The 16,389-nt window shown below is 64.0% G+C and overlaps 3 protein-coding genes across 3 annotated transcripts; all 3 read left to right on the top strand.

Moving 5' to 3' along the window:
• Window positions 1-25: 25 nt before the first annotated feature.
• On the top strand, window positions 26-3,766 carry LMJF_04_0620 (hypothetical protein; the record flags this gene model as incomplete). The annotated part of the gene is made up of 1 exon (XM_883459.1): window positions 26-3,766. The coding sequence occupies one exon, from the start codon at window positions 26-28 to the stop codon at window positions 3,764-3,766; it is 3,741 nt and encodes a 1,246-aa protein (XP_888552.1).
• An 825-nt stretch (window positions 3,767-4,591) lies between these two features.
• On the top strand, window positions 4,592-5,098 carry LMJF_04_0610 (conserved hypothetical protein; the record flags this gene model as incomplete). Its single annotated transcript, XM_883457.1, has 1 exon — window positions 4,592-5,098. One exon carries the CDS (start codon window positions 4,592-4,594, stop codon window positions 5,096-5,098), a length of 507 nt encoding a protein of 168 aa, XP_888550.1.
• Window positions 5,099-6,835: 1,737 nt separating this feature from the next.
• On the top strand, window positions 6,836-16,027 carry LMJF_04_0600 (hypothetical protein; the record flags this gene model as incomplete). Its single annotated transcript, XM_883455.1, has 1 exon — window positions 6,836-16,027. The coding sequence occupies one exon, from the start codon at window positions 6,836-6,838 to the stop codon at window positions 16,025-16,027; it is 9,192 nt and encodes a 3,063-aa protein (XP_888548.1).
• Between the last annotated feature and the right edge of the window lie 362 nt (window positions 16,028-16,389).

Below are 16,389 nucleotides of genomic sequence, written 5' to 3'. Positions count from 1 at the left end.
CTGCTCCCTTCTCTTCTCCGCGCCGATGCAGCCGCCGCCGCAGCAGCAGCGGTCTGTCTGTCCGCTCTCCTCCGTATCCGCGCCGAAGCCGCCTCCGCGGACGGGACAAGCAGAAGGGAAAAACGACGGTGGCTGCGCACCAAGCGCTGGCGAGGGGCATGTGATACGGGCGAGCACGTACGCGCTTTGGGAGCAGCTCTACGCGCCAGCTAGCGTGCCCCTCACCGTGGAGCGCTTCTTGTACCTCCGCCTGTCCGCGAAGGGCAACGGCGAGAGCAACGATGCTCGCGGCCACCAGTATTGTGCCGATGATCTGAAGTGGGTGAGGTCGCTCTTCGGAGAAGTCACCACCCAGCTCGATGCCTCCGCTCCGTCAGCGTCGATGGCGCTGTCGACTGCACCCGCGGCGGCGGTTGCGCCAGGAGAGCAATCTCGCGGTGCTCCGTTGAATGCGGCTACTGCAGTGGCAACGGCAGCGTCTCTCCAGGAAAGCCGAGACGACAAGGGAAGAGACGAGCCACAGAGGGCCTGGAAAGGGAGTTTGCCCGACGTCGCATCGAGCGTCGCTGCCCCACCCACCGAGCAATGCACCTCCGCGGATGTGGAGCAGACGTCGGTCTCGACGCCGCTGCGCGTGCCGCAGGCGTGTGCGAATGCCAAATCAGCCAGTGTTGTGGACAGCGGGCGTGCCTCGGAGCCCCGGAGCGCCGCGACGACCCTTTCTCACCCTGACGCCGTCATAGCGTCGGACGTTTCGTTGTCGTGCGCGTCGGCGGCGCCCATGAGTATTGAGCGGGACGACAGCGCGAATTGCATCGACGAGAACGAGGAGCCCGAACCCTGTGTTGACACGTGGTCGGTGGAAGCGGCATCGGCCGCCCCGGCGTTGCACAGGCACACGCCATCCACGTCAGTAGCCGCCGTGAGAACAGACGAGAAGGGCAGGCGCAATGGTTCTGGACGCGATACAGGCTGCAGTCCTCCGTTGGTGCATTCCGCTTCCAGGGGTGGTGATGGGGAGGGCTGCGGGGCTGTTGATGATGAGCAGGCGCACACACTTGCGCAACAAGAAAAGGCGGCGGAGTCGTGCGGCGCGTGGGAGAGTGCCACCGCCACGACCACACCCGTTCGGCCTTATCGCCTCTACTGCCGCTACCGCACCTCGCACGACACGGACCCGTCTGCCGAAGGGGGCAACGGCAATGAGGAAGAGGACGCAGAGCACGGCGGAAGAGGTGAGGAGGACAGCAACGATGTGGGGTTTCTGTCCCTCGCCACCTCTCCATCAGCTGCTGCTCCTGAGCAATGGCGCCCGTGCCCTGTGGTGGGCACCGATGTCGGTCATTCGACGCCATCGCCAAAGCCAACTGTGGTGTTGGAAGACACCATGACCGCTCTCGCCGTGTCAGCGCTGCCGTGTGGCCTCACGAGGAATGGAGAGGACGGCTCTCGGCTCGATTCACCGATGCGTCACAGGCACACCGCCAGGGTGTCGACGTCGATGAGCCCGGTGGTGGACCCTAACGGCCTCGTCTTCAGTCCGTCGTGCCGGCAGCAGATGCGGTTGCGGCTGCAGCGCCGTTGTCCCCGTCAAACGAGTGAAGGAAGTGATGCGGAGTATGCGCCCCACACTCCGGTGCCTGGATCGCCATCGCAGTCGCCGCGGCCGCCCCCATCGTGCTGGTCGACACCGCTCTTGCGGGAGCGGTGTCGACGTGACGCTCAGACTCCGCCAGCGCCGGCGCCACTTTCTGCAGCCTCGCAGCCGCCGGTCTCCCCGGCTCCCTCTCCGACTGATATGGCAGACCGCGGTGCGGGCGCCACGGATGAGCTCTGCGCTGGCAGCCACGCCGCAGACGCCGCCGTGATGGGCGCTTCGCCATCGCGGGTGATTCACTTGAAGAAGGAGAAGGCTGTGGTGACAGTCTCAAACATCGGCCAGGAACGCCGTAGGAGTGCCGCTGCCACAGCGAACGAAGACGACGCTGAGCCGCGGGACGCCGTGGCGCTGGATTCGCCGGTGGATGCATCTTGCTCTGCGGAAGCCGGTGACGACGGCCAGGGCAGGCGTGATGGCAGCTCGGTCGCACCTGTTGCTATTGGCGTCGAGGACGAGCGTGTTGGCGGCGATGAAGAAGACGCGGAAGGAGATGCCGTGGAGCCGGCATCGACGGTGTCCTTGTCGCCCCAGCGGCCGTCTCTCGAGTGTCCTGCGCAACGGCGCGCTACCGCCGCGCCGCGAAGTGACCATGCTGAAGGCCATACGGAATGTGACTTTCCAAGTGCGGAAAAGGCGGTGCGTACGGCAAACTCTGTCCCTGCTCCGGTGGCTGATGTCTCGGTCGCCCCCTCGTCGCCCTCGACCTCCCCACCACCCCATGCCAGTCACGAGTCCTTCAACCCATCAACGCATGGGGAAGAGCCACAGCAGCGCCATCCGCACCGACCTCTGCCCGAGAACAGGGCAGCACGGCGCTCAGTCTCTAACATGGACTTCCGGTGGGCTGACGAGGCCGATGATATTCTGCGCCGGCAGCAGCAGCGGGTTTACTCACTGCAGGCAGCGAGGACTGCCACGCTTGCTGGTGGTGATACGCGTTGCAGTCCGAGTACGAGTCGGTGCAGCCCAGGCGGTGGCCCTCGGCGCTATACGCCGCTCTCTCAGGATGGCGAGACTGCCCAAGGCAGCCAGAGCGGAGACGGCACAAGACTGGCACGGGCGTACGGCGGCTCAGAAGCATCGTACAGCGTCTCGCCCCAGCCACAGGACCCCGGAACGCACCACTACTCCGAAAGGGCGATGATGAGGCGAGAAGGCATGGGTGTGGAAGCGGTGGCGTCACACACCGACGGCAGCGGCATCGTGACAGAGCAGGGGGACGTCGCGCCCTCATCGCACCGCGCCGGCAGAAGCGAAGAGTTGGCGTGTCTCAGCGTCACTCGCAGTGGTGAAGGACGTGCGGACATCGCGCTTGCTTCGACGTCCTCCTCCACGCCACCGACGGCTCCCCTCCGCCAGCCACTACTGGCGTCCGTAGCCGAAGCAGCAGCGGCAGATGACGCGTCCATGCCGCACACAGATCGACTGCAACAGCAGCAGCAGCCGGCGCCTCACCACGCTGGCACTAAGCGACTGCGTGAGAATCACGGCGGCGATGATGGCCGCAGCGACGCAGCGCATGCTCGGCGCTCGCCGGCGCCGTCATCTGTGCCAGTGTCGAGTCAGACGGTGACGAAGCGGAAAAGGAGTGACGGCAGCGGCGGCGCTCCGTCGAGGGAGCGCCGACACCGCACTGACGACCGTGTTCGCCGACGCCAGAACTCGAGAGGAAACATGGCTGCGAAAACGGCAACGAGGTCGATGTTGTGTGCCTCGCCAGCGACTGTCTTTGCGCTTCCACGTAACATATCGGTGGATCCCGGGGCATCCATGGCCGCCCCGTCGCTCACCACGGCGGCCCCACCCGCAGGCCCATCGCTGTCGCTGCTGCGCCCGCGTGCGGGGAACTGTGCGAGCGACTCCCCATCAGCTGCGCCGGCACCGAAAGGTGCGAAAGGAACGTCGACTCATCTCGGCGCTGCATCGCTCCCCCATCGCCGCTGCGGCCTCGCCGTCACGCGAGAAGGCGCGCAGCAGCAGAGCACACAAGACTGCGCAAGGGGCGGCGCGCTGCACGCCCTCCCTCGAGGCCACAAACAAGCGGCGAGACAAAGTACAACGGCACCAGTAGTGCGCAGAGAGGGAGAGTGTGTGCAAGATATGTGATTGCTGCAGCAACTCTGCTCGCCAACGCGGAGCAAACGGCATGGCTGACTCGTTGCTGTGGTCTCTGCCGCATCTCTCTCTCTCTCTCTCTCTCTCTGTGTGTGTGTACGTGGTTGATGGCGCTGCGTTGCTCAAACAGCTGCCTCTCCCCCTCGCTCTCTCTCAGCGTGTATGGTGTATGGTGTGTGTGTGTGTGGCTGGTGCGTGGACACACTGCCCACGTGCGCCAGAAGTGTACACACCTGTAAGCGCAAACGCGTAGACTCCATAGCGCTGTGCATCTCTAGGTACACACATGTGTACAAGCGTGTGTTTGTGTACTCATATACGCATGTATCCTTCTTGTTTGGGAGGACGCAGTGGGGAGGAGGAGGGGGGAGGAGTCGTGTCTCTCTGCGGAAAGGGGAGAGGGGGGTGCTCGACGTGCGCGTTCGCTCTTTCCTTCTTCGTGCTGCTGCGGCTCCTCCCCATGTCGCCCTCCCATCGCTTGCTCTCGAGCTGTGCACGCGTGTGCGTGAGTGTGAGTTCCACGGTGCGCAGATCTCGCGCCGCGTGCAGGTTGGTGGACGGCAGAACAAGCACGTCCACCCAAAGACGCCGCGGAGAAGGCACAGCGGGAGGAGCCTTGCCGCTCGTTTAGATAGCCCCTTCCGCGTGATGTCCCTCCAGCTTTCTCACCACTGCCCACCTACGCTCTTCTCTCCCCGCTGCCCACATCAACACACGCATACCACATACACGCCATCACACACACACACACACACACATTTCTGTGTCAGTACTACGGCAGGCGCCCTTCTCCGCCTCACCACCCATCAGTGAAGCATGTCTATCTCTTCTTCCAGCGGCAACAACCACGGCGGCAACGCACCGCCGCCGCCACCGCTAACGCCGGAGGAAAAGGCCGCCCGTGACGCGCGGCTGCAGCGCGAGCATGAGTCGTACATCCGCGGTATCGCAACGATGCGCTCGCTGCCACGGCTTCGGTCCACCATCGCCGGCGCTGGCGGTAAGACGAACACCAACACGCGTATTGCAGAGGAGCGCGAGGAGGTGCGCCAGCAGCACCTCCGCGCCGCGGCCGCCGCAGCAGCGGCGCTGCTGCAACGTCGTCAGGTGCATCAGGAGACAGTCGCGAAACTAGAGAGCGTCCAGGCAAAGAAGCGTAACCGCCGCGCCGCCAAAAAGGCGAAGAAGCAGCAGCGACTCGAAGAGATGTTGCGCAGCAAGCTTGACTCGGGCTCAGACGCGAGCTCGGACGGCTCTGCTTTATCATCGTCAGCGTCCGCATCGCCGTCGCGCGACTCGGACGACGATGGCGAGGATGCGTAAACGTGCGACACATTTTTTTTTTCTGCACACACACACACACACACACACGCACGCACACATGCGCATACACACTACAGAGAAACGGGTCGAGTGCGCGCGTTTATGGCGGTGCATGGGCTGCCCTCCTCCCCCTCCCCTCCCGCCGCCCTGGCGCTGAGAGGTGGAGATGCCGAGGAAAGGAAAGGAGCGACCGTGCATCGCCGCACGCGTCTCGTGCACAGGTACCACTTCAAGGAGCCATGCAACACTGGAAAACGATTCCCATGTCGTAGCCTTGCTCTGTCGTGTGTGTGCGTGTGTGTGTGTGTGTGTGTGTGTAGGTGGGTGGGTGGGTTTGCATCAACAGCTGACAAGACTCGAAGATACACACACACACACACAAACACGCGCGCGCACATCGATGCACACCTCTCTCCAAGGCCCTGCGGCAGTGCCGCCCGTTGGGCGCGGGCTGGCAGACACACACATGCGTGTTGTTAAGCTTCACGGTGTGACCGCACACCTTTCTCTCTTGCTCTCCGCAACCACATCAACTCCCTCCCTCCCACTCACCCTCTGTGTGTTGGTAAAGTTTTTCGTTTATGTGTGCGGGGAGTGTGCATGACTGGAAACGCACACGTGTGCCCACCGCACACACCCACACATTCACAGCCATCGTTTCCCCGTCGCGCATCTGTCCTCGCTCTTCACGCCGCAGTTGCTGGTGCCTCCAGCAACTCAGGCAGCACGCCCTCATCCTCGTTGCACCACCCACTCACCCCCTCTCTTGTGTCCAACAGGTCTGCGCGGGCTTACTTGTGTGTCTGTGGAACGGCGGTGGTGGGTCCATGTGAGGGTACTTGCACAAGGCACGACAAGGACAAAGTCAGCGCGTGCCTCTCCCCACTCAGTCCTCCTCCCTACCCCACCCTCACCACGCAGACAGCAATCAGTGGCGCAGTCTTCTCTACATATATACATATACGTCTAGACATACACTCCCACGCACAGCCACGCACGCACGCACCCATACACGGCGCAAAGAGAGGTACGTGTAGGCCCGGTAACGCGTGTTCTCCGCTCACGCACCCTGCGCCCTTCCTCCCCCTCCCCCTTCTCTCTCGTACATACACACACACGCACATACACGCTACCTCTCCCTTGTTGCCGAGACCGTCGGTGCCACAGTGGGCTTCTGCTTCTGGTTTGGTTGGTTTATCTTATACTCACCCCATCCGTCCTGCTGCTGTGTGTCGTCACCAACCCCCCTCTCCTCCTCCTCCTCCTCCTCCTCCTCCTCCCTCCCCCCCCCTCCTCCTCCATAACCGTTCTTGCGTTCTCCCATCCGCTTTTTGTTCTGTGGTTCGCCATCACACCTTCTCCCTTCCTCATCCTCATTCTTCTTTCATTCTTTCCTCTGCTTCGATCGCTGCGACGTGCGAGAGGCATTCCCTCTGCGGTGTCGACACATCTGCGGGCAGTCACCGTCTCGCTGCCGTCGACAACGCTTGTCTACATGCGCGAGCGCCTGAGTACGGATGAGTATGTATATTGGAGCGGCATACTGCTCCCTCTTATCCGAGTGATCGATCTCGCTTCGGTCGACAGCCCACTCGCACTCGCACTCCGTGCGTGTGTGTGCGTGTGTGTGTGTGTGTGTGTGTGTGTGTGTGTGTGTGTGTGTGTTGTCGTCTTCCTTCCCCTCCCCTCCCTTCGAGCTCAAAGTCCAACGAAGCGACACACCACAGAGGGTGCAGCATGACGAAGCTGACCCATGTGTGTCTTGTAGCACTCGCTGGCTATGCCCTGGCTGGTCTTGTCGGCACCTATTTCCTCGTGCGCTTCCGCCGCCTGCACTGCGTTCGGCAGGTGCAGCCGTGGTACTGCATTGTGCACTACGTGTGCTATGGAGGTTTTATCGCCTACTTCATGAGCGCCGGGTCGATGCGACGTTGCCGCGGCAGTCAGGACATTGGTAAACGGACGGCCTCCCTATGGGGTGCCTCCTCGCAGCTGTTGCCGCGATGGACAAGGACGTCAGCTGGCGCGTCGCCGCCACAGCCCGACTGGGCACAGCCAGCTTCGCAATCCTCGTCAGTGTCGACGTTGTGGCAAGTGGGTGTGCTGCTAGGTCAGGTGGTGCTCGATGCTTTCTTGAGCCCTTGGACAGAGGTTGTACCAGCGTCGTCTTCACCGGCGGCTGCAACAAGGATAGTGCGTCTTTACGACATCTACGAGCCTCTCCTGCAGGCCATCGCCGCCACGGCGTTCTTCAGCAGCTTCGCCCTGCTGTGCAACGCGCGATGGCGCTACGCAGTGATGGGCACTGCTGAACGGCATCCCGGCCTCTGGAGGGCCATTGTGGGCTTCACCACTACCACAGCTACACCAGCAGCGTTGGTGGGGGCGACTGACGAGGTGAACAAGGACGGCGCTTCCATCCTCGATGGAGCAGGCACCTACGCCGCCGCAGCAGCCTCTCTGTCGCCTCCCATGCGCCGAGGCTCCGTTGTGGCACCTCGAATTCTCGTCCCGCAATCCCTCGCAGCGCAGCGTCGGCGTTCGGCCCTTGCGTCCTCGTACGTAAATCATGCTCGCGATCGTGGTGGCAGCACCCAAGGCAACCTCGCAGACAGCGGCGTCAGCACGCGCATCTCCATCTCCACCCCTGGTGCGGAGGACGTGTGCGGAGGCGGCGACCTTACCGCCACCGTCCGCGCCAAGCAGGTGAAGCGTGCTACTGGCGGCCACGAGGCAACGGCCGCGGCGGCGCCGAGCCTGAACGACGTTCTGGTGAAGGATGCGACGCTCAGAGGCAGCCGGCGCAAGTCCTGGCGGCGCAGCTTGCGTCCTGCACGACCGCAGCAACAGCAGAAGCGAACCCCATCTCCTACCAACGACGACTACGATGACATCGACGACGATGACGAAAAGGTGTGGAACATCGTGGAACCTGGCAGCTCGGCCAGCCACGTCACCTCCTCGTCCCCCTTCAGAGATTATGAGGACCCATCAAGCACCAGCAGCAGCCGGTGGCGTCGACTGCTGCGCTGCTCCTGGTGGCGCCTGTGGTCTTTCAGTGCTTGTGAGTGCGAAGAGGGACAGGAACGTACCAGCCGCACCGGTCGTGCTGGTGATGGTGATAGGGGCTGCTCGTCTCGTGAACGGCACCGCCATCTCCAGCACTTGCGCCAGCGGTTGCTCGTTGCTTTCTGGTTGAGCGACGTCGTGGTGGTTCTTCTAACATTCCTGATGTTTGCTCTGCTAGCGGTGGCTCGCGTCGCCGCCGCCACGGCGACGGCGTCCGCCTGGGCGGCTGTAGAAGCGTCGACAACGCAAGAGAGCTCTGGGCCGGAGCGCGGAAGACGTGGAGGTCAGCGACTGCTCACAGCCACCGCAGCCGCGGCAGCCGTCCCATGCCCCACAGAGGGCTTTGTCGGCGTAGCTGGGCTGCTACTGCTCGCTGCGGTGCGGGTACTTGTGGGCCGCTGGATGAGACTGCCCGGGCAACTTCTCACCGCGGCGTCTGCGGCCGCAGCGGCTGCGTCAGTCGCAACGCCCGCCGCACGCCAGCAGCAACTTCGGCCGCGTCTGCCGTGTCGCACCTGGCGGAGGCTAGGCAACAGCACATTTCGCGGCAGCCTTGATCTCTGGCACCTTCCGTCCACTAGACGACTGCACGGTATGGAGACGGCAGGATCTGCCGCGATGAGCGCAACCGCAGCAGCAGCCGTGGTGTCGATGACGCCAGTGCCGTTCCACTTTCGGCATGTGTTGACGGTCGCTCTACTCCTGCTAATGCTACAGTTCTTTTCGGACGCCGCATGGGCGTGGGCGGCGGCGGTGCTGCTCACAACGGGGAGTGCAGTAGCCAACCTCGTCGACGCCGTCGCGGACCCGCTGCGTTGGGTGTCCACCGAGTATCGCCGCCTTTTGTGTCGCACGTGGTGGGAGCTCTTCTTCTCATTCTCCTTTACACCGCCCTCCCTCGAATCCGTGAACGCGCAGGGGCAGCACGTGGCAGGCTCCATGCCGGCAGCGACGCCGGGGCCGCTCGGTGGTCCGGGTTTGCCAGCGGCGGTGGGCAGAGAACTGCTGGTGAGCCGGGGCAACAGCATCGGCATGGCAGTCAGTGCCGCTGTGATGCCGCCGTTTGGCAGTCGTCTCCGTCGCCACTCCATCGCCCATCGAAGTGCGCGCCTGATGAAGGCTGGCGGGGGCACAAGCCCGCCGTGGACGGTGCGCCGTCTCGGGGCCTCCTTCACCGGCGCAGCCGTCGACCCCGCCTCGTCGTTGCCCCCTCCCTCCGCTGTGACGGCAACGGCAGCGACGGTGCTGGGAGAAGGCGCAACCGGCGTCGTTGCGGGCGAAGGCCGGGAAGACGATGGGCTCCTCGGCGGCGACGCACCAGGCTCACACGGCGTAGATGGAGCCGGCGCGGCCGTGGTGACGGCCGTCTCGCCTATGCAGTTCTGGCACAGTGTAGCCGCGAAGGTGCTGCAGCAATCTGGCAGAGCCACGGGCGAAGCGGCGGAGCTTGGCAGTAGCAGCTCACGCGCTCTTGGAGGTGCTGAAGATGTGAACGGCGTCGGTGTCGTCCCCACTGTCGCCACCGCCTTGCTGCACACGATGCCGGCCGTCAATCCTCTGACGATGCTTTCACCGACGCCGGGTATGGAGCACTTGAGCTCCACGCCTGCCCGCTTCACACGCGAGAACCTAAAGGGCTCGATGCTGTTGACGTTGCCGACCGTCGCACGCGTGGGCGGGAAGGCCGAGGCAGCGGAGCTGGAGATGCGAGAGCGGCTGCTCGCGATGGAGCGCGCGAAGCTCCGGCATGAGGAGAGGGCGATGCGGGTACGGCGACTGTCTGCCTCGGACACAATGGCAGCCGCCTCAACGCTTTCTGACGAGAACGAAACGAAGTTGCACGCCGGTAACCCTCCTGCGCACTCGGCGGTGCCAGGCGCTCGTGAGCACGCGGACCATCAAGATGACGGTGGTGGGGCTCCTGAGAATGCAAAAGAAGCCCAGCAGCAGCAGTCGGTCACGCAAGATGGATGGCTTTCACGGGCGCTGGCAACTGTGGTGCCCAGCTTCGCTGCGACACGCTGCATCTGTGAGGGCGACGGGGTGCCGCCATCGTCACCGTCGACACAACTGGACTCCACCTCGACGATGTTGAATGTGTCCTTCAGCGAGAGCGTATCGCTCAGCTCCTCGACAGCGCGTGCGTGGACCGATGAAGAGGAAGGCTTCGCGCGCTTCCTGGATTGCGTGAGCCGCAACGGCGACAACACGTACGCCCTGCAAAGTTTACTGGCGGTTTACGGCCACACTTATAGGCATCGGGTGGACGCCAAGGGACGCAGCGCCTTGCACTACGCAGCCATGGGAGGGTTTGTGCAGGGAGCGATCTTTCTCAGCCGCATCGGCGCTGAGCCGAACGTGCTGGACAAGGCTGGCTACGCGCCGCTGCACTACGCGGTGCTCTACCGCACCGAAGTCCACACGTCGCCGCACATCACGGCCGAGTCACCGAGCGCAGCCGTGCAAGGGGCCCGACATCTCGTAGGCATACCTATCGTGGAAACCACTGCCGTGCAAGCTGCCGCGCAGGCGACAAGGCGTCGGCGACGCGACCAGCAGCAGCGACTAAAGTGGGTGCAAGCACAGTTGCAGGCCGCCTACTCGGCTGGCAGCGACGCATCCAGTGGAATGGAAAACCGCAAGAGCAGTGGCAGGAGCCCACAGAAGACGGCGTGCACGAAGACAGCAAGAGAGACCTCCCTGCGCACCAGGACCGACCCGGTGACCACAAGTACGCCTGGCAAGCCGCTTGCTGTCTCGCCGCTCCAAATCTTCACGCCGTCATCGCAGCGGCCGCTGTCGTCCATGAGCGTCAGTAACGTGGCCGCTGGAAGCACAAGCAGCGCCGTACGTGGGCCGAACCCAACGGCGATCCCAGCAACAACCACGGCTGTTCCGGCGACGACGGCGGCGGCCGCTGCCGCCGCGGCTGTCGTGGAGCCGGAGGAGGGGCACTGGTACGGCATGGTAGGGGCACTGGTGCGTCTCGGCGCGCAAGTCGACCTCCCCACCGCGAAAGGGCTGACGGCGCTGCACCTGGCCGTGATGCAGGGGTCCGTTGGGCTCGTCAACACCCTGTTGCGCGAAGGCGCGAACCCGCTGCTGGGGCTGGAGGTAGAGACACTGTCACTCGCCTCCGTGATCAACGCAGCCTCGTGTTGGGAGAGCGACAAGGAAAACACGGAAGTCCTCGTCAAAGGCGCCGGCAAGACCGCTGCGCCGTGCAGCTCTGGCGGGCAAGCCAACGACCAGGCCGCAACACATCCAACGCAGCAGCAGCAGCAGGCGTTGTCAGACACGCCGCAGCGCACCAGCAACAAGGGAAGGGACACAACCTCTCTCGTGTCGAGCGAGAACGACAACTCGCACAAGGCACTGGGAAACGCCAGTGTCCCTCTTGCGGCCTTCACGCAACACTGTGAGTGGGTGGACATGCATATCACCAACGCCGGTAACCCCATCGCCAACGGGTACTGCAAGTCGCCGCTGCTGCTTGCCGTGGAGCTGGACGCGGATTTGGCAGTGGCCAGTATGCTGCACCGCGTTGCCTTGCAGGCGACCACGGCCCGGGTGGTGGCCGGACTTTCGCAGAGTATGGTGGCTGCCCCACGTATGCCCGAACGGCCGCCGCCAGCAGCGCTGGCGGCACCTCCAGGAGCCGCGTCTCTACTCGCGATGGTATCGATGCCGCATGACTCCCTGGCGTCGCTGCCTGTCGCCGCCGCCTCTGGTGGTCTGCCCACATCTCCCGCATCGCGATCCCGCGCCTTCACGGCGTCGGCGGTGCATCCGCTGGCTGACAACGGTGCGGGAGACGCCGCCACCGCGCTTCCGTCGCCAATGTCAGCAGCCGCGGCCGCCATACCCGATTCGCCATCCACGCGAACTTGGTGGGAGCGGTGCTGCCTCCACGGCTTCAACCCTGTGCACATCGCTCTGGTCCTTGGCAACGCGCAGGTGGCACGGGTTCTGCTTCTACAAGGGTGCTACACCGAGGATGTCGTGCACGACCGTGACGCTGCCGCGGCTCCGCACAAGCGCGTGAGAAAGGCAGAGAAGCTGGGCGGAAGAGCGCGCAGGTCGAGCTTGAATAAACTGCGGACGATCACTACAGCGACGCCGGCGCTACCAGAAGGTGCACTGGCAACGACAAGGACGACCGTGCCGTCGTTGCTGTCCTCTCAGGCCACGGCGGCACCCGACGTTACAGATAGCACCTCACTGGACCTCGCCAGTGGTGCGAACATCAGTTTCCATGTGGAAGGGTTAGCGGCGGAGCAGCAACAGCAGCAGCCAGTGCTGGCGCACGTCGCAGCCCCCCTCTCTGAGGAGGCGGACGGGTGTTCGCGGTATACGAGTGTGAGTGGCGAAGCAGCAGCAGCGCCCACCGCGACCCTCTCCCTCGTCCCTGCCGTCTTCTGGGTGCGGCCGCTGCGCCTGAACCTATTCCACCTTGCGGCCGTGGGCAATTCGACAGAGTGCCTCGCGTACGTGCTGCGCTGGCGTGGCGCGCCAGACTACGTTCCGTGTGCGCTGGACGACGTCTTCGAGAATGAGCAGCGCGGTGAAAGTGTCCGGCGAGAGTCAGCGACGGCGACGCAGGGCGCGTATCAGCGTCGTCGACAGCAGAGGCGGTTACGCGCCTATCAAAGTAGCCAAGCTGCTTGCAACCTCGCTGGGGTGGCCGAGTCCTTGGCCGTGGTGGCGGCGACTACCGAGCCGAACCCGCCCAATGCGGAGGAGTACGTCCTCCCTGCAGATGGGGGCAGCAGCAGCAGCAGCAGCGCAAGCGCACCTGGGGTAGGCCACATGATGGCGAGCGGTGGAGGTGCGGCTGCTGCGGAAGCAGCACCTCTGCTGGAAAAGATTGTTGAACTAGACGACGTCTCCAGGTCGCCCTCCTCACTGCCCGTTGCCGCCGCGACGAGTGAAGTTGTCGCAGGAATCGAGGCGGCACTGCAACGGTCGCTGAGTCCGTCCTCGACGAACCGAAGCAGAACAGGCACCACCGAGATGGCGTTCAAGAGCGACACTGACGTCATTGCATCCAGCTCCAGCTCGGACATTTTCAACCACACGTGGAGCAGTGCGAGGTGGTCTGCTGAATCCAATGAGGCCGCCAGCATGGCAGCGGCGCCGACAACCCCGCTGCGAGAGCGACGCACGCGAGCCAAGCAGCAGGGCTTTGTGCGCGCTCTTGTCACGCTACTGCAGACCAACATTCGCGTCGATGCGGTGCGGCGTCGAATGCGCAAGACGGTGTTCGGCCGCAGTGCCTCTCGGAAGACGACGTCACCCCGGCGTGTCCACTCGCGTCGTCAGTCATCGCAGCGACTCCGCATGGACGGAGGAGATGACGAGGACGGGGACGGCAGCAACGACAACACCGTGATGGCGAAGACCTGCTTTGGCTCCATCTCCGCAGCTGCGGCGCTGCACATGGACATGGCCGTCTGCTACGCAAACATGGGCCACCCCCCTCGCCGCCGCAAGAGAGGTGAATGTGGTAGCGAGAAGGACGCTGACGACTCCAGTTCGCGCAGCAGCAGCAGCAGCAGCAACCACGAAAATGTGAAGTGCCGCATTGTTGAGGCTCCCGGTGCACCCCGAGAGCTGTACCGACGAGCTACTAAGGGGGCGGAACGACCTCGCCGGCAGCGCGCCAGCGCCTTCGTTTCGGCGGTGGCGAAGCTGCGCCACTGCATCACCGGCGTCCCGATCGACTTCACCCACCTCGCGGCGGTGGAGACAGCGGTGGATCGGGCCTGCGCACAGATGGTCTCCGCCAGCTCCCGTCGCGCCCTGCAGCAGGCGCTGTTGATCGTGGCTCGGCGCCTGCAGAATCAGCACCGCCGTGCGCAGCTCGTCACGGGACTCAGCTGTGTCGCAGCAGCCGCGACGGCAGCGATGGAGGCTGCGGCCGCCCAGGACGATGGACAGGCGTCTCGCGCCGAGAGTGATGACGAGTCGACAAGAATCACGACCACTTTGGCCACCGTGGAGGTGTCAACGGGCAATGTCGGCGGCAACGGGGACAGCGTCAGCGCCGGTAAGAGCGAGTCGCTCATCAGCAGCCTCAGTCGAAGCAGGCAGCGGGACAGGGTCATGGAAGCAGCCCACCACCACCACCGCCGCTGCTCATCTTCGTCCTGCCCTTCTCCGGACTCGCCCTCTGCGATGTCCTACTACAGCTCCTTTCATTCAATCATGACCACTACCGCGACGACAATGCGCGGGTCTTCCCCGGCTGCGCCAGATGCACGTGCCTCGGTTTCCGCGAGTGACGAGGAGAAGCCCCGCCGACGTAAGCAGCACAGGCAGCAGAGCGCGCTGCGGCTTCTGCGCGCACTGAGTGCGGAACTCAACGCTGTCGACACACGCGGGCTGACCCCGCTGCACTACGCTATCGCCAACCAGAACGCGAGCATGGTGTACCTGCTCTGCGCCTACGGTGCGACGTTCGCCTTCGCATCGGAGCAGACGGAGGCGCATTTAATGGGGCGCTCGGCAGAGGTGATCGCTGCCGCGGCCGCCGTTGAGCACCACACTGATGGCTGCGACATGGTGACCGTAGTCGCATCCGACACCCAGCCTGCTGCAAGCCAGGAGGAGCTGCAGAGCACCACGGCCCCCACCGACTCCATGTCGCAGGCGTCGTCATTGCCGACTGCATGGACCTACGCGCGTGCGCAGCTGTCGTCACCGTCCATCAACGTGTCCACGGACACCCTTTCGTCCTTGGGAAAGATCTACTACGCGCAGCTGACACCGTCAACGCAGGAGGCGCTGCGGCGGGCCGCCAAGGCAGGCAGTGCGGAGTATCTTCTCCGGATGCCGACCCAAGAGGACCGCGAGGCAGAGCGGCAGCAACGGAAGCTTCCCTCCCCGCTGCCTGTGTCTGAAGCGAGGGATGCGGCACGCACCAATCCCCAGCGCTCCGTGTCGCCGCTTGCGCCTCACGCGGTGTTGTCGCCCGCTGCCCCGACCACCACTGTCATGAGCGCCACTGTTGCCGAAAGAGAAGATTCGCCGGCAACCGCCCAACTGCGCTCGACATCACCCGTGATGGTGCCCGTCTCGTGCTTGACGGCCGCCTCACAGCAGCCCACAACGATGGCCGCCACCTTGACGGCGGCACTGGGCATCAGCGACGCCGATGTTGCGACACGCGCTACGGCAGCCCCACCCGATGCTTTCCTGAGCGCTAAGGAACCACTTGCGAAGGCCTCCATGATGACGGGCGGCGTGAAGGACGGCGGTGGTGGCGGGGATGCGCTGGGCGCACAACTGCAGACACACCTTATCCACCAGGAGATCAGAACGCTGCAGTCCATGATCGCAGGCAACGATAGCGGCAGCGTCAACGGCGAAGACCTTGCCGCCTGCTTGCGCCCGCCTCCTCAGCGCCTGCGAACCAGCCCCAATGCGGACGTGAGCCTGGATGAAACCGAGGACGAGGCGACGGCGGCAGCGAACTTGATGGTGGGAAGGCCTTTCAAGCAAGACGTCGGCCAAGAAACACCACGGCAGCCCAACGCGTCGTCGTCCTCAGCGCCTAAAACCTCAGCCGCGATGCGCACACCAGCGGCTGCGACTTCTGTGGGCGCTGAAGCTGCGAGCTCCACAGGAGTCACGGAGCCTACGCAGGGTGCGCGTGGCGCGGCCGTGCCGCCCTCCTCCCCATCTTCCAATGCCGCCGCCGCGGCTGTAGAGTACACGCTGCTGGAGCCGCACGATGTGTTCATCACGCACGTTGTACGCAACCCGGCCAAGGCGGAAACTATCATGCGTGCGGCCATGGAAGGGACAGCGCTGCGCTACTTGTTTCTCGCCTCCGTCGTCTCGGGGGGCAGCCTGTAGCGGGGTGCGAGGAAACGAGCCATCAGCTGTGCTCACCGGTGTCGGCAAGTCGGTTCTCGTATGGGAAGGACGATGGATGTCAACTTTCTTTTGGTTATGCTCGCCCTATGCTTCTCGTTGTCGCCGTGCGCTGCACTGACGCACGCAAGCCCCTCACATACGCAGAGAAAGAGAGAGAGAGAGAGAGAGGAAAGCATGCAAGAGGCATTCAACGGCGAATCCCTTGATGAGACTGTTAGGCATGCGGTCTCCCCTACCTCTCCCTCACCCCTCCCCCACCCCCAAGATGGCGAGACACGAAGCGGTCCAGCAGCAGCGAATTCCAACTCGCATGGATGAGCTTCTCACGCGACAGTCTCTGC

Source organism: Leishmania major, chromosome 4, assembly GCF_000002725.2.
Source record: "Leishmania major strain Friedlin complete genome, chromosome 4".
In the NCBI taxonomy this organism is placed as follows: Eukaryota; Euglenozoa; class Kinetoplastea; order Trypanosomatida; family Trypanosomatidae; genus Leishmania; species Leishmania major.
This window is presented reverse-complemented; position numbering and strand designations above follow the sequence as displayed.